At 42.7% G+C, this 21,874-nt stretch overlaps 1 protein-coding gene across 1 annotated transcript; it reads left to right on the top strand.

The window, feature by feature from the left end:
- Window positions 1-15,088: 15,088 nt before the first annotated feature.
- LOC124653822 lies at window positions 15,089-18,851 on the top strand. Its single transcript, XM_047192888.1, has 9 exons — window positions 15,089-15,259; window positions 15,333-15,371; window positions 16,395-16,448; window positions 16,859-16,912; window positions 17,218-17,271; window positions 17,357-17,428; window positions 17,521-17,610; window positions 17,830-17,886; window positions 18,572-18,851. The coding sequence occupies exons 1-9, from the start codon at window positions 15,176-15,178 to the stop codon at window positions 18,632-18,634; spliced, it is 567 nt and encodes a 188-aa protein (XP_047048844.1). The 5' UTR covers window positions 15,089-15,175; the 3' UTR covers window positions 18,635-18,851.
- The last annotated feature ends 3,023 nt before the right edge of the window (window positions 18,852-21,874 follow it).

Consider the following 21,874-nt stretch of genomic DNA (forward strand, 5'->3'; position numbering starts at 1 on the left):
TTTATGCACACTTTATGTCATATTCGTGCATTTTCTGGAACTAACCTATTAACAAGATGCCGAAGTGCCGGTTCTCGTTTCTCGTCTGTTTTTGGTTTCGTAAATCCTAGTAACGAAATATTCTCGGAATTGGACGAAACGAAGACCCGGGGCCCTATTTTTCCACGGAGCTTCCGGAAGACCGAAGAACACACGAGTGGGGCCACGAGGTGGCCAAGCTATAGGGCGGCGCGGCCCAAGCCCTGGCCGCGCCGACCCATAGCGTGGGCCCCTCGTTAGCCCCCCGACTCGCCCTTCCGCCTACTTAAAGCCTCCGTCGCGAAACCCCCGATGCGAAAAACCACGACACGGAAAACCTCACTGAGACGCCGCCGCCGCGCCCATCTCGGGGGATTCTGGAGATCTCCTCCGGCACCCTGCCGGAGAGGGGATTCATCTCCCGGAGGACTCTACACCGCCATGGTCGCCTCCGGAGTGATGAGTGAGTAGTTCACCCCTGGACTATGGGTCCATAGCGTAGCTAGATGGTTGTCTTCTCCTCATTGTGCTTCATTGTTGGATCTTGTGAGCTGCCTAACATGATCAAGATCATCTATCCGTAATTCTATATGTTGTGTTTGTCGGGATCCGATGGATAGAGAATACCATGTCATGTTAATTATCAAGTTATTATACATGTGTTGTTTATGATCTTGCATGCTCTCCGTTTCTAGTAGAGGCTCCGGCCAAGTTTTTACTTTTAACTCCAAGAGGGAGTACTTATGCTCGATAGTGGGTTCATGCCCGCATTGACACGTGGGGAGTGACGAAACCCCTAAGGTTGTGTTGTGTCTGTTGCCACTAGGGATAAAACATTGGCGCTATGTCCGAGGATGTAGTTGTTGATTACATTACGCACCATACTTAATGCAATTGTCCGTTGTTAGCAACTTAATACCGGAGGGGGTTCGGATGATAACTCGAAGGTGGACTTTTTAGGCATAGATGCAGTTGGATGGCGGTCTATGTACTTTGTCGTAATGCCCAATTAAATCTCACTATACTTATCATGTCATGTATGTGCATTGTTATGCCCTCTCTATTTGTCAATTGCCCGACCGTAATTTGTTCACCCAACATGCTTTTATCTTATGGGAGAGACACCTCTAGTGAACTCGTGGACCCCGGTCCATTCTTTAATACTGAAACACAAACCTGCCGCAATACTTGTTTTTACTATTTTCTCTCGCAAACAATCATCTTCCACACAATACGGTTAATCCTTTGTTACAGCAAGCCGGTGAGATTGACAACCTCACTCGTTTCGTTGGGGCAAAGTACTTTGGTTGTGTTGTGCAGGTTCCACGTTGGCGCCGGAATCTCCGGTGTTGCGCCGCACTACATCCCGCCGCCATCAACCTTCAACGTGCTTCTTGGCTCCTCCCGGTTCGATAAACCTTGGTTTCTTTCTGAGGGAAAACTTGCTGCTGTGCGCATCATACCTTCCTCTTGGGGTTGCCCAACGAACGTGTGAAATACACGCCATCAAGCTCTTTTTATGGCGCCGTTGCCGGGGAACTGAAGAAAAGCTACACCACAAAGATTTCTAACTCCCATGTCAACTACGCACCAGCCTCTTTTTCGGCGCCGTTGCCGTGGAGATCAAGACACGCCGCAAGGGAGTCTCCACTTCTCAATCTCTTTACTTTGTTTTTGTCTTGCTTTATTTTATTTACTACTTTGTTTGCTGCACTTATATCAAAACACAAAAAAAATTAGTTGCTAGTTTTACTTTATTTACTCGTCTTGTTTGCTATATCAAAAACACAAAAAAATTAGTTTACTTGCATTTACTTTATCTAGTTTGCTTTATTTACTATTGCTAAAATGGCCAACCCTGAAAATACTAAGTTGTGTGACTTCACTAGCACAAATAATAATGATTTCTTATGCACACCTATTGCTCCACCTGCTACTACAGCAGAATTCTTTGAAATTAAACCTCGCTTTACTTAATCTTGTTATGCGAGAGCAATTTTCCGGTGTTAGTTCCGATGATGCTGCTGCCCATCTCAATAATTTTGTTGAACTATGTGAAATGCAAAAGTATAAAGATGTAGATGGTGACATTATAAAATTAAAATTGTTCCCTTTCTCATTAAGAGGAAGAGCTAAAGATTGGTTGCTATCTCTCGCCTAAGAATAGTATTGATTCCTGGACTAAATGCAAGGATGCTTTTATTGGTAGATATTATCCCCCTGCTAAAATTATATCTTTGAGGAGTAGCATAATGAATTTTAAACAATTAGATAATGAACATGTTGCTCAAGCTTGGGAAAGAATGAAATCTCTGGTTAAAAATTGCCCAACCCATGGACCGACTACTTGGATGATCATCCAAACCTTCTATGCAGGACTAAATTTTTCTTCGCGGAATTTATTGGATTCAGCTGCTGGAGGTACCTTTATGTCCATCACTCTTGGTGAAGCAACAAAGCTCCTTGATAATATGATGGTTAATTACTCGAATGGCACACGGAAAGAGCTCCACAAGGTAAGAAGGTAAATTCTGTTGAAGAATCCTCTTCCTTGAATGATAAGGTTGATGCTATTATGTCTATGCTTGCGAATGATAGGACTAATATTGATCCTAATAATGTTCCATTAGCTTCATTGGTTGCACAAGAAGAACATGTTGATGTAAACTTCATTAAAAATAATAATTTCAACAACAATGCTTATCGGAACAATTCTAGTAATAACTATAGGCCATATCCTTATAATAATGGTAACGGTTATGCTAATTCTTATGGGAATTCTTACAACAATAATAGGAATACACCCCCTGGACTTGAAGCCATGCTTAAAGAATTTATTAGTACACAAACTTCCTTTAACAAATCTGTTGAGGAAAAGCTCAATAAAATTGATATTCTTGTTTCTAGAGTTGATAGTCTTGCCTCTTATGTTGATCTTTTGAAATCGAAAGTTATGCCTAATAGGGATATTGAAAATAAAATTGTTACTACAGAAAATGCCATCCAAGTTAGAATTAATGAGAATATAAGATTAATGGCTGAACTCGCGTGCTAGGTGGGATAGAGAAGAAAATGAAAAACTAGCTAAGAAGGAAAATGTAGCTAAAGTTTGGACTATTACCACCACTAGCAATGCTAATGATTCATATGTTGCTGCACCTCCTACTATCCATGATAAAATAATTGGTGTTGGCAATGCTTCTACTCCTAGTGCAAAGCGCGCAAAATTACCCGAAACCGCTAAACCGTCGAAACCGCTTGTGATAAAACCGCTGAAATTTTTTCCAACCTTGGGGATGATAATCCCATTGCTTTAGATTGTAATGATTTAGATTTTGATGATTGCCACATCTCTGAAGTTATAAAGTTCTTACAAAAACTTGCTAAAAGTCCCAATGCTAGTGCTATAAATTTGGCTTTCACAAAACATATTACAAATGCTCTCATAAAAGCTAGAGAAGAGAAACTAAAACTTGAAACTTCTATTCCTAGAAAGCTAGAGGATGGTTGGGAGCCCATCATTAAAATGAGAGTCAAAGATTTTGATTGTAATGCTTTATGTGATCTTGGTGCAAGTATTTTCGTTATGCCTAAAAAAGTCTATGATATGCTTGACTTGCCACCATTGAAAAATTGTTATTTGGATGTTAATCTCGCTGATAATGCTAAAAAGAAACCTTTGGGGAAAGTTGATAATGTTCATATTATGGTTAACAATAACCTTGTCCCCGTTGATTTTGTTGTCTTGGATATTGAATGCAATGCATCTTGCCCCATTATATTGGGAAGACCTTTTCTTCGAACCGTTGGTGCTACTATTGATATGAAGGAAGGTAATATTAAATATCAATTTCCTCTCAAGAAAGGTATGGAACACTTCCCTAGAAAGAGAATGAAGTTACCTTATGATTCTATCATTAGAACAAGTTATGATGTTGATGTTTCATCTTTCGATGTTACTTGAGTTACACTTTCTGCGCCTAGCTGAAAGGCGTTAAAGAAAAACGCTTATGGGAGACAACCCATGTTTTTACTACAGTACTTTATTTTATATTTGTGTCTTGGAAGTTGTTTACTACTGTAGCAACATCTCCTTATCTTAGTTTTGAGTTTTGTTGTGCCAAGTAAAGTCTTTGATAGAAAAGTAAGTACTAGATTTGGATTACTGCGCAGTTCCAGCATTTCTTTGCTCGTCACGAATCCGGGTCTATCTCCCTGTAGGTAGCTCGGAAAATTACGCCAATTTACGAGCATGATCCTCAGATATGTACGCAACTTTCATTCAATTTGAGCATTTTCGTTTGAGCAAGTCTGGTGGCCTAATAAAATCCATCTTTACGGACTGTTCTGTTTTGACAGATTCTGTCTTTTATTTCGTATTGCCTCTTTTGCTATGTTGGATGAATTTCTTTGATCCACTAATGTCCAAGTAGCTTTATGCAATGTCCGAAGTGTTAAGAATGATTGTGTCACCTCTGAACATGTGAATTTTTATTATGCACTAACCCTCTAATGAGTTGTTTCGAGTTTGGTGTGGAGGAAGTTTTCAAGGGTCAAGAGAGGAGTATGATGCAATATGATTAAGGAGAGTGAAGGCTCTAAGCTTGGGGATGCCCCGGTGGTTCACCCCTGCATATATTAAGAAGACTCAAGCGTCTAAGCTTGGGGATGCCCAAGGCATCCCCTTCTTCATCGACAACATTATCAGTGTTCCTCCCCCGAAACTATATTTTTATTCGGCCACATCTTATGTACTTTGCTTGGAGCGTCGGTTTGTTTTTGTTTTTTGTTTTGTTCGAATAAAATGGATCCTAGCATTCACTTTATGGGAGAGAGACACGCTCCGTTGTTGCATATGGACAAATATGTCCTTAGGCTCTACTCATAGTATTCATGGCGAAGTTCTTCTTCGTTAAATTGTTATATGGTTGGAATTGGAAAATGATACATGTAGTAACTCTAAAATGTCTTGGATAATTTGATACTTGGCAATTGTTGTGCTCATGTTTAAGCTCTTGCATCATATACTTTGCACCCATTAATGGAGAAATACTTAGAGCTTGCTAATTTGGTTTGCATATTTGGTTTCTCTAGAGTCTAGATAACATCTAGTATTGAGTTTTGAACAACAAGGAAGACGGTATGGAGTCTTATAATGTTTACCATATGTCTTTTATGTGAGTTTTGCTGCACCGTTCATCCTTGTGTTTGTTTCAAATAGCCTTGCTAGCCTAAACCTTGTATCGAGAGGGAATACTTCTCATGCATCCAAAATCCTTGAGCCAACCACTATGCCATTTGTGTCCACCATACCTACCTACTACATGGTATTTATCCGCCATTCCAAAGTAAATTGCTTGAGTGCTACCTTTAAAATTCCATCATTCACCTTTGCAATATATAGCTCATGGGACAAATAGCTTAAAAACTATTGTAGTATTGAATATGTACTTATGCACTTTATCTCTTATTAAGTTGCTTGTTGAGCGATAACCATGTTTCGGGGACGCCATCAACTATTCTTTGTTGGATATCATGTGAGTTGCTATGCATGTCCGTCTTGTCTGAAGTAAGAGAGATCTACCACCTTCATGGTTGGAGCATGCATGTTGTTAGAGAAGAACTTTGGGCCGCTAACTAAATCCATGATTCATGGTGGAAGTTTCAGCTTTGGACATATATCCTCAATCTCATATGAGAATAATAATTGTTGCCACATGCTTATGCATTAAAGAGGAGTCCATTATCCGTTGTCCATGTTGTCCCGAGTATGGATGTCTAAGTTGAGAATAATCAAAAGCGAGAAATCCAAAATGCGAGCTTTCTCCTTAGACCTTTGTACAGAGCGGCATGGAGGTACCCCATTGTGACACTTGGTCAAAACATGTGCATTGCAAAGATCCGGTAGTCCAAGTTAATTAGGACAAGGTGCGGGCACTATTAGTACACTATGCATGAGACTTGCAACTTGTAAGATATAACTTTCATAACTCATATGCTTTATTACTACCGTTGACAAAATTGTTTCATGTTTTCAAAATAAAAGCTCTAGCACAAATATAGCAATCGATGCTTTCCTCTTTGAAGGACCATTCTCTTTACTTTTATGTTGAGTCAGTTCACCTATTTCTCTCCACCTCAAGAAGCAAACACTTGTGTGAACCGTGCATTGATTCCTACATACTTGCATATTGTACTTGTTATATTACTCTATGTTGACAATTATCCATGAGATATACATGTTACAAGTTGAAAGCAACCGCTGAAACTTAATCTTTCTTTGTGTTGCTTCAATACCTTTACTTTGATTTATTGCTTTATGAGTTAACTCTTATGCAAGACTTATTAATACTTGTCTTGAAGTACTATTCATGAAAAGTCTTTGCTATATGATTCACCTGTTTACTCATGTCATCACCATTGTTTTGATCGCTGCATCCACTACATATGTTTACAAATAGTATGATCAAGGTTATGATGGCATATCACTTCAGAAATTATCTTTGTTATCGTTTTACCTCGCTCGGACGAGCAGAACTAAGCTTGGGGATGCTTGATACGTCTCCGACGTATCGATAATTTCTTATGTTCTATGCCATATTATTGATGATACCTACATGTTTTATGCACACTTTATGTCATATTCGTGCATTTTCTAGAACTAACCTATTAACAAGATGCCGAAGTGCCAGCTCTCGTTTTCTCGCTGTTTTTGGTTTCGAAATCCTAGTAACGAAATATTCTCGGAATTGGACGAAACGAAGACCCAGTGGCCCTATTTTTCCACGCGAGCTTCCGAAGACCGAAGAACACACGAAGTGGGGCCACGAGGTGGCCAAGCTATAGGGCGGCGCGGCCCAAGCCCCGGCCGCGCCGACCTATAGCGTGGGCCCTCGTTAGCCCCCCGACTCGCCCTTCCGCCTACTTAAAGCCTCCGTCGCGAAACCCCCGATGCGAAAAACCACGATACGGAAAACCTCACCGAGACGCCGCCGCCGCAGATCCCATCTCGGGGGATTCGGAGATCTCCTCCGGCACCTCGCCGGAGAGGGGATTCATCTCCCGGAGGACTCTACACCGCCATGGTCGCCTCCGGAGTGATGAGTGAGTAGTTCACCCCCGGACTATGGGTCCATAGCAGTAGCTAGATGGTTGTCTTCTCCTCATTGTGCTTCATTGTTGGATCTTGTGAGCTGCCTAACATGATCAAGATCATCTATCCGTAATTCTATATGTTGTGTTTGTCGGGATCCGATGGATAGAGAATACCATGTCATGTTAATTATCAAGTTATTATACATGTGTTGTTTATGATCTTGCATGCTCTCCGTTTCTAGTAGAGGCTCTGGCCAAGTTTTTACTTTTAACTCCAAGAGGGAGTACTTATGCTCGATAGTGGGTTCATGCCTGCATTGACACGTGGGGGAGTGACAGAAACCCCTAAGGTTGTGTTGTGCTGTTGCCACTAGGGATAAAACATTGGCGCTATGTCCGAGGATGTAGTTGTTGATTACATTACGCACCATACTTAATGCAATTGTCTGTTGTTAGCAACTTAATACCGGAGGGGGTTCGGATGATAACTCGAAGGTGGACTTTTTAGGCATAGATGCAATTGGATGGCGGTCTATGTACTTTGTCGTAATGCCCAATTAAATCTCACTATACTTATCATGTCATGTATGTGCATTGTTATGCCCTCTCTATTTGTCAATTGCCCGACCGTAATTTGTTCACCCAACATGCTTTTATCTTATGGGAGAGACACCTCTAGTGAACCGTGGACCCCGGTCCATTCTTTAATACCGAAATACAAACCTCGCCGCAATACTTGTTTTTACTATTTTCTCTCGCAAACAATCATCTTCCACACAATACGGTTAATCCTTTGTTACAAGCAAGCTCGGTGAGATTGACAACCTCACCGTTTCGTTGGGGCAAAGTACTTTGGTTGTGTTGTGCAGGTTCCACGTTGGCGCCGGAATCTTTGGTGTTGCGCCGCACTACATCCCGCCGCCATCAACCTTCAACGTGCTTCTTGGCTCCTCCCGGTTCGATAAACCTTGGTTTCTTTCTCGAGGGAAAACTTGCTGCCGTGCGCATCATACCTTCCTCTTGGGGTTGCCCAACGAACGTGTGAAATACACGCCATCAAGCTCTTTTTCTGGCGCCGTTGCCGGGGAACTGAAGAAAAGCTACACCACAAAGATTTCTAACTCCCACGTCAACTACGCACCAGCGCACCAGAGCCAGGATTCTGCTGGAAAAAGCATCGTCAGGATGCAATATTTCGGAAGATCAACTGTGGAAGGAAATTTCACCAAAAATCCTATTTTTCCAGATGACGAAGGAAGCCAGAAGGGGGAGCCAGCTGGACCCAAGGTGGGCCCACACCATAGGGCGGCGCGGCCCATGGCTCCGGCCGCGCCACCATGTGGTGTGGGGCCCCCACAGCCCCTTTCGCCTCCTTTTCTTCGCGAAACCCTTCGTCCCGAAGACCTAAGCCAGAGAGGAATCCTCACGAAGGGTTACAGCCGCCTCTGCGGGGCGGAGAACACCAGAGAGAAAAGAGCTCTCCGGCGGGCAGGAATCCGCCGGGGAAATTCCCTCCCGGAGGGGGAAATCGACGCCATCGTCACCGTCATCGAGCTGGACATCATCTCCATCACCATCACCATCATCTTCATCATCATCACCGCCATCTCCACCGCTGGACATCGTCACCGCTGTAGCAATTTGGGTTTGATCTTGATTGTTTGATAGGGGAAACTCTCCCGTATTGATTTCTACTTGTTATTGATGCTATTGAGTGAAACCATTGAACCAAGGTTTATGTTCAGATTGTTATTCATCATCATATCACCTCCGATCATGTTCCATATGATGTCTCGTGAGTAGTTCGTTTAGTTCTTGAGGACATGGGTGAAGTCTAAATGTTAGTAGTGAATTATGGTTGAGTAATATTCAATGTTATGATATTTAAGTTGTGGTGTTATTCTTCTAGTGGTGTCGTGTGAACGTCGACTACACGACACTTCACCATTTATGGGCCTAGGGGAATGCATCTTGTACTCGTTTGCCAATTGCGGGGTTGCCGGAGTGACGTAAACCTAAACCCCGTTGGTATATCGATGTAGGAGGGATCGCAGGATCTCGCAGTTTAAGGTTGTGGTTAGATTTATCTTAATTACTTTCTTGTAGTTGCGGATGCTTGCAAGGGGTATAATCACAAGTATGTATTAGTCCTAGGAAGGGCGGTACATTAGCATAGGTTCACCCACACAACACTTATCGGAACAATGAAGATTAATCACCGTATGTAGCGAAAGCACTAGACTAAAATCCCGTGTGTCCTCGAGAACGTTTGGTCATTATAAGTAAACAAACCGGCTTGTCCTTTGTGCTAAAAGGATTGGGCCACTCGCTGCAATTATTTCTCTCGCACTTTACTTACTTGTACTTATTTCATCTGCTATATCAAAACCCCCTGAATACTTGTCTGTGAGCATTTACAGTGAATCCTTCATCGAAATTGCTTGTCAACACCTTCTGCTCCTCGTTGGGTTCGACACTCTTATTTATCGAAAGTACTACGATACACCCCCTATACTTGTGGGTCATCACTCTCTCATAACAAGATTCAGTAAAGCAGGTTTAATTTCAAAGAATTCTGCTGTAGTAGCAGGTGGAGCAATAGGTGTGCATAGGAAATCATTATTATTTGTGCTAGTGAAGTCACACAACTTAGTATTCTCAACGAGTACCCATTTTAGCAGTAGTAAATAAAGCAAACTAAATAAAGTAAATGCAAGTAACTAATTTTTTTGTGTTTTTAATATAGAGAACAAGACAGTAAATAAAGTAAAACTAGCAATTAATTTTTTTGTGTTTTTGATATAAGAGCAAACAAAGCAGTAAATAAAGTAAAGTAAAGCAAGACAAAAACAAAGTAAAGAGATTGGAAGTGGGAGACTCCCCTTGCAGCGTGTCTTGATCTCCCCGGCAACGGCGCCGTAAATTTGCTTGATGCGTGTAGTTGACACGTCCGTTGGGAACCCCAAGAGGAAGGTGTGATGCGCACAAGAAGCAAGTTTCCTCGATAAGAAACCAAGGTTTATCGAACTAGTAGGAATCAAGAAGCACGTTGAAGGTTGTTGGTGGCGGAGTGTAGTGCGGCGCAACACCGGGGATTCCGGCGCCAACGTGGAACCTCGCACAACACAATCACGATACTTTGCCCCAACGTAACGGTGAGGTTGTCAATCTCACCGACTTGCCGTAAACAAAGGATTAAACGTATTGTGTGGAAGATGATGATTGTTTGCGAAGAACAGTAAAGAACAATTGCAGTAGATTGTATTTCAGATGTAAAGAATAGGACCGGGGTCCACAGATCACTAGTGGTGTCTCTCCCATAAGATAAGCAGATGTTGGGTGAACAAATTACAATAGGGCAATTGACAAGGCATAACAATGCACATACATATATCATGATGAGTACTATGAGATCTAATCAGGGCATTACGACAAAGTACATAGACCGCTATCCAGCATGCATCTATGCCTAAAAAGTCCACCTTCAGAGTTATCATCCGAACCCCTCCAAGTATTAAGTTGTAAACAACGGACAATTGCATTAAGTATGGTGCGTAATGTAATCAACACAAATATCCTTAGACAAAGCATCGATGTTTTATCCCTAGTGGCAACAAGCACATCCACAACCTTAGAACTTTCCGTCATTGTCCCGCATTTAATGGAGGCATGAACCCACTATCGAGCATAAATACTCCCTCTTGGAGTCACAAGTATCAACTTGGCCGGAGCCTCTACTAGCAACGGAGAGCATGCAAGAACATAAATAACATATATGATAGATTGATAATCAACTTGACATAGTATTCAATATTCATCGGATCCCAACAAACACAACATGAAGGATTACAAATAGATGATCTTGATCATGATAGGCAGCTCACAAGATCTAACATGATAGCACAATGAGGAGAAGACAACCATCTAGCTACCGCTATGGACCCATAGTCCAGGGGTGGACTACTCACACATCGATCCGGAGGCGATCATGGCGATGAAGAGACCTCCGGGAGATGATTCCCCTCTTCGGCAGGTGCCGGAGGCGATCTCCTGAATCCCCCGAGATGGGATTGGCGGCGGCGTCTCTGTAAGGTTTTCCGTATCGTGGCTCTCGGTACTGGGGGTTTCGCGACGAAGACTTTAAGTAGGCGGAAGGGCAGGTCAAGGGGCGTCACGAGGGCCCCACACAACAGGCCGGCGCGGCCAGGGCTTGGGCCGCGCCGCCCTAGTGTGGCGCCACCTCGTGGCCCCACTTCGTTTCCTCTTCGGACTTCTGGAAGCTTCGTGCAAAAATAGGACCCTGGGCGTTGATTTCGTCCAATTCCTAGAATATTTCCTTACTAGGATTTCTGAAACCAAAAACAGCAGAAAACAAAGAATCGGCTCTTCGGCATCTCGTCAATAGGTTAGTGCCGGAAAATGCATAAATATGACATATAATGTGTATAAAACATGTGAGTATCATCATAAAAGTAGCATGGAACATAAGAAATTATAGATACGTTTGGGACGTATCACCCACTATCTTGTTGGTCCAGCCCACTTGATATATGGTGGACCCCCATACTAAATGGGCCGGCCCTTTAACAGGAAGGTGGGACCCACCTGTGCTTTTGGGCCCGACCCACTTTCTTGTTGGGCCAGCCCATTTGCTATATGGTGGACCCCACATGCTAAATGGGCCGGCCCTTTAACACGGATGTGGGACCCACCTGTGTTTTTGGCCCGGCCCACTTTCTTGTTGGGCCAACCCTCTTGCTATATGGTGGACCCCACGTATTAAATAGGCCGGCCCTTTAACAGGAAAGTGGGACCCACCTGTGTTTTTGGTCCGGCCCACTATCTTGTTGGGCCAGCCCATTTGCTATATGGTGGACCCCACATACTAAATGGGCCGGCCCTTTAACAGGAATGTGGGACCCACCTATGTTTTTGGCCCGGCCCACTGGCTTGTTGGGCCAGCCCATTTGATCTATTGTGGACCCCACGTACAAAATGGGCCGGCCCGATAGCAGGGTAGTGGGACCCACATGTTAATTGGGCCAGCCCAATAAATTTTTGGGCCAGCCCACTTGCTTTAAGGTGGACCCACTTGTTAAATGGGCCGGACCGATAACAGGAAAGTGGGTCCCACATGTCTTGTGGGCCGGCCCTTTGGCCTGTTGACCGGTCAAACGAGTGGATTCGGCCCGGCCCACATGCTTAGTGGGCCGGCCCATTAAAGTTTTGACCAGTCAACCTTAGAGGTTAGGCCCGACCCACGTAACTAATGGACCAGCCCAACTATATAGTTGACCGGTCAAACTAAGTCAGCTGGCCCGGCCCGCAAACTTAATGGGCCGGCCCGCTTAAGACGTGGCGGTGCCTCGTGTGGGCCTACCATCTACCACGGGGTTTCAGCCGGTTAACGCCGTTAACCGCCGCTAACCGCGTCTACCACGTGTCGGCTTGCATGCCGTCGGCAGTCAACGGGCTCCCGGAAACACTTCGCAACGGTCCGATTTTCCGTGGCGGAAGGGCGCCCAAGCGCGACGGACCGAAAAAATCGTCGTAGGACTTTGCCTGACGCAGTTTCGACAACAGAACCCATATCGTCGGGTTAGGCCCATAGGCGACGAAAAATACCCCTTAGCGGACGATTTTGGGACGTTGTCTATCAGAACTTTTCTTGTAGTGTCAACCCATTTCGCCCCCCCCCCAGGATTTCGGCCCAAGGTCCGCGCCTGAATAGAATCCCATTGGGTGATTATTTCAGTTAAATGAATGAACACATGATTGAAACCTCTAAGTTCTATCACCTCATATAAGAATTCTAAGTTAACTTTGTCATAAGCTTTCTTATAGTCAGTTTTAATAACCAAACCTTGATCCTTCTTTCGGTGCACCTCATGTATTATCTCATGAGCAATAACAACACTTTCTAAAATAAATCTGCCTATGATGAAATGAGATTGGGGATAGGAAATAAGTCTATGAATAATCCTCGTCAATCTATTAGTAAGCACTTCAGTAAAAAAATCTTAAAAGATCAGCTCAGTAAGTTAATAGGCCTAAATTTCCTCAAACTCCAAGCTTCGTTCTCTTTAGGAATTAGTGTAATCATATAAAAAATTAATCTATATAAAATCTAATCATCCCTATACTAGGCGTTGAACATTGATATCAGATCATGCTTCACAATATCCCATAAAGTTTGGTAAAATATGAAGGACAAACCAAGTGCACCATCATCATATGAACCAAACATTGCTTCTTTTATCTCTTCTTCACTAAAAGCACCCCAACATATCATTTTGTTTTCTAGTAACTTGTTCCTCCTTCGAGATTTTTTCTTCTTCTTCAAGTTCAATACCATGCCAACCCACAAATTTGAATCGGTATTTATAGTAATCAGTGGTAATTTTAAGCATATATTTATTCTCAGTGACAGGTCCATTAGGACCCTCTAGTACATGGATGAGTATTTTCCTCCTTTGATTAGCCACTGCATGAAAGTATTTAGTGCTTATATCTCCCTCAACTATGTTCCTATCCATTAACCTCTAGGCAGATTTTGTATCCTCTAGGATCCAAAAACTATTTAGATCTCTAAGAATAAACTCAAACCTACCTTTTTCATCAGAGGAAAGAAATTGAGCTTGAAACTTCATATCAAGAATATTAACTTTTTTGTTTGCCTCCTAATAGCTGTCTGAAAGTTGGCACTTCAACCTTTGGCTAGACTCCTGTCGATGAAATGAGACCCACTACAAGAAAAGTTCTCATCTACAACATTAAATTTTCGTCAGGTATAGGCCCTTTTTCGTCGCCTATGGGTCTAACTCGGCGATATGGGTTTTGTGGTGCATACTGCGTCAGGTAAGGGCCTACGACAGATTTTTCGGTGCGTCGCGTTTAGGCGCCCTTTGGCCACGGAAAATCGGACCGTTGCAGAAGTGTTTTCATGAGGTCGTTGACTGCTGACGTCATGCAAACTGATGCTCAAACGTCGTTAACTGTCAGTTAACGTCGTTAATCGGCTGAAACCCCGTGGTAGATGGTTGACCCACACAAGACCTGCCACGCCTTAAGCAGGCTGACCCATTTAGTTTGCGGATCGAGCCAGCTGACTTAGTTTGATCGGTCAACTATATAACTGGGTTGGTCAATTAGGTACGTAGGCCGAGACTAATTTCTAAGTTTGACTGATCAAAACTTAAATGGGTCGGCCCACTAAACACGTGGACCGGTCTGAATATCTTCGTTTGACCGGTCAATAGGATGAGTGGGCCGACCCACTGAACAAGTGGACCGGGCCGAATGTCTTCGTACACGCTCCTGGATGCATACACTTCCTCTACCAGGAAAACGTATTTCGAAGTGTTGAAATGTTTTGACAAAAAATTCTACATGTACATGTGTTCGTCAAGTTTCGCAAAAAACAATAAATTATGTGGTCTATATAAAAATATAAAATTTAATTTTTTAAAGCCTTCTTTTTAGCACCTAAATTTGTCACTATTATACACGCCACACAAGAAGTCGATTTTCCATTAAACGACTTTGCGAGCGTGTAGCACACGAATATGTACATGTGAATTTTTTTTTTCCAATTTTCTGACATTTTAAAATGTGTCTACGATGCATTTGAAAATAAAGGGATCATGTGCTTCCATGTGTCAAAACATCATTACCAATGATGCTTTACTTTTTAATAATATAATTTTTATATTATACTTAATATTATGTTACCCAAATTATCAAACTAGGGATACACACAAGCCTTAAACTGAGAATGAGGTAGCACTAAAATAGTGCAGTTACCTCAATTTAAAACGGAAAAGTACAAATTTATTTATGCATTTTAAACGTATAAGCATCGTTCAAAAAATCGACGGGCTGTGCAGGGACGGCGCGGACGGCACATAGGCATAGCGGTTGCTATATCTTGCCTGCCTTTGGTCCCACCACCGCCTCCGCTCCTCACCACTTTCCCCATTTCGATTCCAGTTTCAAATCTCTCTCTCACGCGCAACGTTAGTGCCGCCCGGCGAAACCCTAACCCTAGCCACCCTCCCGCCCCATGTCGGATTCCGAAGCATCCCCGTCGCCTGCGGCTGCACCGCTGGTGGAGGCGCCGGCGGGCGAGAGTTCCCCGTCTCCGGCGGTGAGCATCGGCCAGCCCTTCCTCCGATCTCAGTAGCCGCGGCCTGGTTTCTGATCCTTGTTTCGTTTTGCAGTGGAGCGAGGAGCTGGTGCCGGTCGGGGAGAAGATCTCGGTGAGGATCCCCTCCCGATAGGCCCTAGTATTTTCTTCTTTCAAGTTTTCTTATTTTAGCATCTTCTTCCGTGGCTACGATAATCTGTAGATTTCCCCAAACGTAGCCCTTTTTGGTTTATTTGCGAGCGTGAAAACGAGGAGAAAATAATGCTAAATGCAACTGGAAGGCGTCATAATTAGGTGTTACTGGTCGGTTTTCCATCTATGAGTAGATGAGTACCGTAGTTGTAAGTATGGTTGCTGTACGTATTGGTGTCTTGCTGTCATGTTTGAGAAGTCATGGTCCACATACGGTACATAGTTTCAAGTCCTATGTACCATTTTCCTGAACTTTCCCCAAGCCCAGTACTTTGAGAATTGCTTCCATATGGTCCTCGTTACTGCACACCCACAACTATGGTTACCATGACGAACTCAGGTATAGTTGAATCGCTAAAATTACAGATTATGCTTCTAGCATTTAGAAAAATTAGAGTTTAATGATCAGGATCAAAAGATCACCGCTTCACTAAATTACTGGGTGGTGAATGGTGTTAACCTTCCTCTCTCTGTCAGCAGTATTGCTTAATTGAACCATTAGTCCTTGACCTTCCGATTTTAAGATTTATGGATGTACAGTTATAGGCCTGCTATGTCATACACATCACTTTATCAACTATGTACTTCCTCCGTTCTATAAAAGCTGCTCAATTTTTTTGTAGATAACTAGATACAGATGTATATATAACTAAAATATGTCTATATACGTCCGTATGTGGATAAAGTTGAGCAGTTTTTTTTAAGGACAAAGGGAGTACTGTATAATGATCACATATTGCTCTCGTAAAAAAATCCTTACCAACCAAAGTTGTTTTACCTGTGAAATGTCATGGCTCCCTTGTTTCTGATTTGGTTGCTGATTGTACTTATATCTTCCCTTACTCTTTGTTTCATTTTTTAAATTTTGTGTTGATCTTTTTCTATAAGAAATGTTTGTATTCTAAGAGAATGGAGGAAATTAACGGGTTTTTCTAAATAACAGGAATTAAATGAATCACAGTCAGAGCTTTTGGGCAGACTCCGAGGACTAAAGGAGGTATGCTGAAATATTGTGGAAGTGGTTATCTTTATTCTTCTTTTATGCAAGCATCTTCATTATTTATTTCATGAATGTTGAGGTTCGTTAGAAGTCTCCGTTCATTCCATGTTAGTGTAATAATATGTGTTATTTGTAATTTTGTATGCACTAATTTTATCTTCCCATTTGAATGATTCTCAATGAGGGTGGGCTCATCATAAATAGAAATAATTTACATCTTTGTGTTTTTTTACTTGCAATATCTATATGTTGAAATAATATGAATATTGTTATACTTATGAAAGAACCTGCAAATGCATAATGGCGTGACTACATTTCTGTTAACATTTTGCACAGTTTCATTGTTTACTTGGAACTGTTAAAGACTGCAACTGCTCTGTTCATAATTACCCTGTTGTTGTTTTCAGGATTTGCAGAGTTGGAGAAACAATTTGGACACCCAAGTCAAGAAATACAAAACTGTGAGTTCTTGCGCACTTTACTTGATGCTATATGTATTGAATTGTTATAAAGAAAATATGAGTTCTATCCTATGATTATTGTGTTGCTTACTTTGTTGTCATGTTTGTGTTTTCTAGATGATTCTTTACTATTCAATAAAATCTTGAAAAAATATCTGCTAGTAAGATAAAATATGCTAGGGGATTATGAAAGATGATAATTCCTTTTTTCAGAAAATCCCTACATGTGTTCCCAACAGCATGACTTACGGTGACACTCCTTTGCTTTCGTATACCAGCTTATTATGATTCTATATGTTCTGCAGGAAATCTCCGATATCAAAACTGCACTCAATAGTGAAATAGATCAGCTAAAATCAGTAAGGCCATGTCCAAATATTATGTAAAAGTTTCAATCTGATTTTGTACCTATTGCAAACAGTTTATCTCCTTTGCCATTTCTAGGATTTCCAAGAACTGAGGACCACCCTTAAGAAACAACAGGAAGATGTGACGGTTAGCTTGAAGAATTTGGGGGTAATTACCCTTCTACATTCATGATGGTGTAATTTTTATGGGAAATCATAGCTGTGTACTTTTGTATCAATTGTATCTGATTCTTCTTTCAGCTTGAAGATGCTACTGAAAATGATGGGAAAAAGGGAAGTGAGGATGAGAATATAAGCGAGGGTGCACTAACTGACTTGGGCAACCTAAAAGTAAGTATATTATGGCTTGTTACATAATGTTTGGATGTATGACTTGTTGCAACTGTACAATACTTGTGCTCTAATCATGGTTATCACCTTCACAATTTATGGGTATATAGCTAGTCCCAGCCATAGGATAGTCAAAATTCTCGTGTCCTATTAATGGTTTTAATTGCACTTAATTACAGACGATGTTTCCTAACCCGTGCATTTCCCCTTTTTCTTCAGTTGGATGATAATCCAGAAAAACATGACAAAAGCAGTGGTGTTGAAGAGGAAAAGAATGTGAGTATCTATTTACTACACCACTAGTGTATGAGCAGATTGCAATGATTGATTTGTATCTCTTTTGGAATTCCAAAATTCAATCGATGTTCTTATTCTTGAATAATTTGATAATTTTGAAATTCAAATTTTCTGAATTTTAGCATGTCATCTTCTCCTAATGTAGCATGATCCTATCTTAATACAGATGTAAATATGCTCATGACTTGGTTGTCTTTCTTTTCTCAACTTAAGTGTAGGATTTCAACTTTGTTGAACGATCAAATCTGTTCTGCTTCTGCACTTGTCCTATTTAGAGGAGTATACAGAGACCTCATTTTTCTTGGAGAAGCACTTAATAACACCCCATCCACTAAATTCATGAGATGCAGATATGACATATGTTGTTCTTTTGGATCATGCTAACAATAGTGCCTGTAGAATAAGTATGAATAAGTAACTCCAATTTATGCTTCGGTCGTGAACTGTGGCGAAACAGAGGAGCCACACCTAATTATTTTCTGAGATCATTGAGTATGTATGCTAGCAGGAGTACCAGAAAAACAAGTAGGTGGATAAGTAACTGTATGATGAAAATTTCATGCTCTGATGGTCTTATTTTCCCTGGTATACTGCATATCAGTGTATGCTTACTATATAATTCTGCAATATTTCATTTGACCTTTCCCATTCCTGATGGTCACAGGAGACCCCTGAAGATAGCGTGGTGGACGAAGTTACCAAGAAGGAAAGTTCAAGCGATGAATGAATTCATGAACGGAAACTAGAAATGGTGTCACTTCTTTGGTGCCCCTGCTGTAGAAATCTAAAGAGCAGTAGTAGATTGGCTCCTGTACAAGGAATCATCCATGCTCTCTGTGATCACCTGATCGTGAAGCATGGCCTTTCTCGAATGCTGTTGCCACGAGTGGGCTCTGGCACTTAGTTAACTGTTTCAACCTATTTAATGACCTGAATTATCATAATGTCCCTTCAAAGTTTATACTCCCTCCGGTCCATAGTAAGGCGATGTTTTATTTCTTTGAACTAAAACCTTGACACTTACTATTATGGATAGGAGGGAGTAGCATTATTTGCTCGAGCTGGATTGTTTTATTAACAATAGATCTCGGGAACCTGAGTCGCATGGATGAAACATCTAGGAGATGCCGCTCTTAGCCATCAGGCTAAAATTAATCTGCGAGGTTTTTTCTGTTTGGTAGGTTGCAAGGTAATCCTGTAATAATGCAGGTCTTTTCAAGTTGCTGGAATGATCTTTTGTGAACCCATTTAGACTGAATTTTAGGTGATTTTGAGATGGAACTGGTTATAATTGTAAAGTCCTCCTGATAGAAGATTGTTAGAGCATCTCCAGCCGTTCGAGCCCCCCGGCCGAAAATCCGGATATAACAAACGCCGGATTGGATGTAAAAAGGACGCGGGGGGCAACATTTTTCTAGTTGCACCCCTGGCATTCGCCCATCAGATTCAAAATATCGTCTTCCCGCTACACTAAAGAATTGCCAAAGTCAAATATCGTCTTCCCGCTACACTAAAGAATCGCCAAAGACCAGCGATCGGATCAGCCACATTCCAGCGATCGAAACTAGATGATTGCAGGCTCATCGGTGGTCTCGTCCTGAGCAACAGCGTCTGGCGCGGCATCGGTGTCTGGCGCGGTGATGCCGTTCATAGACATCGTCTTCCAAGCTTCAGCGAGGCACTCTTCTTCTTTGCCCGTCCATTTGATCCGCGGCTCGGCAGGCGGCAAGTTCTTCTTCCTTCTCTTCTTCTTCCCCTTGGACAGCGCCTTCGTGGCTTCGGGCGCTTCCTCTTCGTCGACGTCATGGTCGACGTACGTCTGCTCATCTTCTTCGTCGACGCATTGGGTACCGTCGTTCTCATCGTGGTGATCGTCCTGGTCGAGGTTGAAGTTGAAGCCGTCCTGCGACGCGACGACTTCCGTCGCCCTTGCCTCCTCTTGAGTGAAACTCGGGCTCGACGTGGCGGCCATGGAGCCCGACGTGATCATCTCGACCATCACAGGCTCATTCGGCGGCGGCATCCCGGGGTTGGAGAAGGAGAGCGGCCCACGTCGCAGGGCAGGCGAGATGCCCTCGTACATCGCACTGTCGTACGCCGGCGGTGACGGCGTAAACCCGGCCATGCCGGCGACGTGGTCGGCGACGCCGGCGAGAAGGAAGGAGAACCGAGCATACCTTGGGTCGGCCATGGCCCGAGGAATTGGGCGATGCGCGGCTGGCCGAAGTTGATGGAGATCAGCCTCGCCTGTTCCTCCGCCACCGCCGCCACCCTCTTCTTGTTGCACTTCTTCTCCCTCTCCGCCCGGCCGCGAGTTTCGTTCCGCCGCCGCTCCATATCCGCCGCCCACTCCGCGTTTGAGATGCCCGACGGCCTCTGTTTTGCGCCCGCGGCTTCCTCGCCTTCGGCGCGCAATTGGCGGCGAGCTTCTTCGGCGGCATGGTGGTGGAAGGGAAGAGGAGGAGCTGCAACTGTGGGGGAGAATGACGGTAGCTCCTTCGAAATTCAGCGGGGAAAATGGTTTTATGCGCGCATTTTGGAGGGAAAACGAAATTAATGGAGGGAACTACCAGCTCTGTCGTTGACAGGCTCGCTCGACGTTTCGCGCGCTTTTGTTTCGTCCGGAGTCCCCGAACGGGCCTCGGGAACCCGGGGATGTCTTGGATTCTCCAGACGGATGAAGTCCTAATCCGAACGAAAACGAGGAGTCGGGGGCGCGACTGAGCCGTTTTCGTCCATCCGGATGAAAAAAAGTGTCCTGAGGGACCTCGTCGGGGAGACGGCTAGAGATGCTCTTAGAAAGACTGCGATTTGTGGAAATTGATACATGGCGACTAGGAAATTCGCTGTAGGAAGTTAGGAACAGGTCCATATAGGATTTTTTCTCATAATTTGGGCTTATATTGCAATCAAGTATAAGTCTGTTACTAAATATAAAACGTTTATACTGGGAAATCCTCTTTAACTCATAGGTGTAGATGCACCCATTGTCTAAAAAGTATATTTCATAATGTCTAAAAATTCTAAAAACAATATATGGGTGTACATTTTGGCATTCTATATTCACACGAAGTTCCGCAAAGAAATGACATTTTTTAATGGGCTGTGTAAAAAAAGAATTTTTGGGTGATTCAAAATAGCTTTTTACGTGACATGTTTTAATCCTTTTTATGTATGCCACACAAAATGTCTTTTTTCCACAAAATTTTGTGAGTGAACATAGAATGTCCAAATGTAAATCTGGAATTTTTCTTCATTTTTTTAACATTTTAGAATAAGCTTAAAATGTATTTTTCTTAATAGGTGCATTTAGACCTATGAGCCAAAACACTACTATATCCGTTTATACTCCCTTGGTTCCGATAAAAGTAATTCAGTTTCGTCTAGATACGAACAAAGCCAAGTCATTTATTTCGTATTCAGGAGTGAAGGGATTAGAAAACAATAACGACTGATCAGTTTGCCCACACGACAGACTATGCCCTAACTTCGCAAGTTCATGCGCCCCTTGATGGCTTGATTTCCTGATCGGCATACCTTGGACTTAGGAAACCTCTAGTCCACCAGAACATTCAGTCTTAACTTGATATATGCTCAACAATACTGGATGGGCAGACTTTGATTCCATCAGAGTAGAGTTCATCGCATGGTTCTCATTTGTTGTCGATCGATCAAACGCTCAGAAGACCCTACCGCTCAAAAGAAATGCTACAACAAAAGTAGAGTTTTTGGTGTATTTTTGTACAAACAAATGGCTGGTACTCTGGCACCGAGCCTTTATCAATGACACAACCGCTTCCCAAACGTCCGATCTCAATCAAACGAGAAATCTAGTTGAACATCGTTGCTACATGGTCATAACATTTCTTCTTCCAATATGTCAAAAGCATACACATGTTGCAATATTTTTTGAAACACGAATGCAACACAATTTCCTCGTCCATTTTCGGCAGCAAATTCTCCAAAA

This window comes from Lolium rigidum, chromosome 5 (assembly GCF_022539505.1).
Source record: "Lolium rigidum isolate FL_2022 chromosome 5, APGP_CSIRO_Lrig_0.1, whole genome shotgun sequence".
Classification (NCBI taxonomy): Eukaryota; Viridiplantae; Streptophyta; class Magnoliopsida; order Poales; family Poaceae; genus Lolium; species Lolium rigidum.

Bases quoted from the DNA above. Each gene is read 5' to 3' on its own strand.
- LOC124653822 (XM_047192888.1), top strand. From the start codon at position 15,176: ATGTCGGATTCCGAAGCATCCCCGTCGCCTGCGGCTGCACCGCTGGTG. The intron at 15,260-15,332 runs GTGAGCATCGGC...TTCGTTTTGCAG, and splicing joins AGAGTTCCCCGTCTCCGGCG to TGGAGCGAGGAGCTGGTGCC. The intron at 17,272-17,356 runs GTAAGGCCATGT...TGCCATTTCTAG, and splicing joins AAATAGATCAGCTAAAATCA to GATTTCCAAGAACTGAGGAC.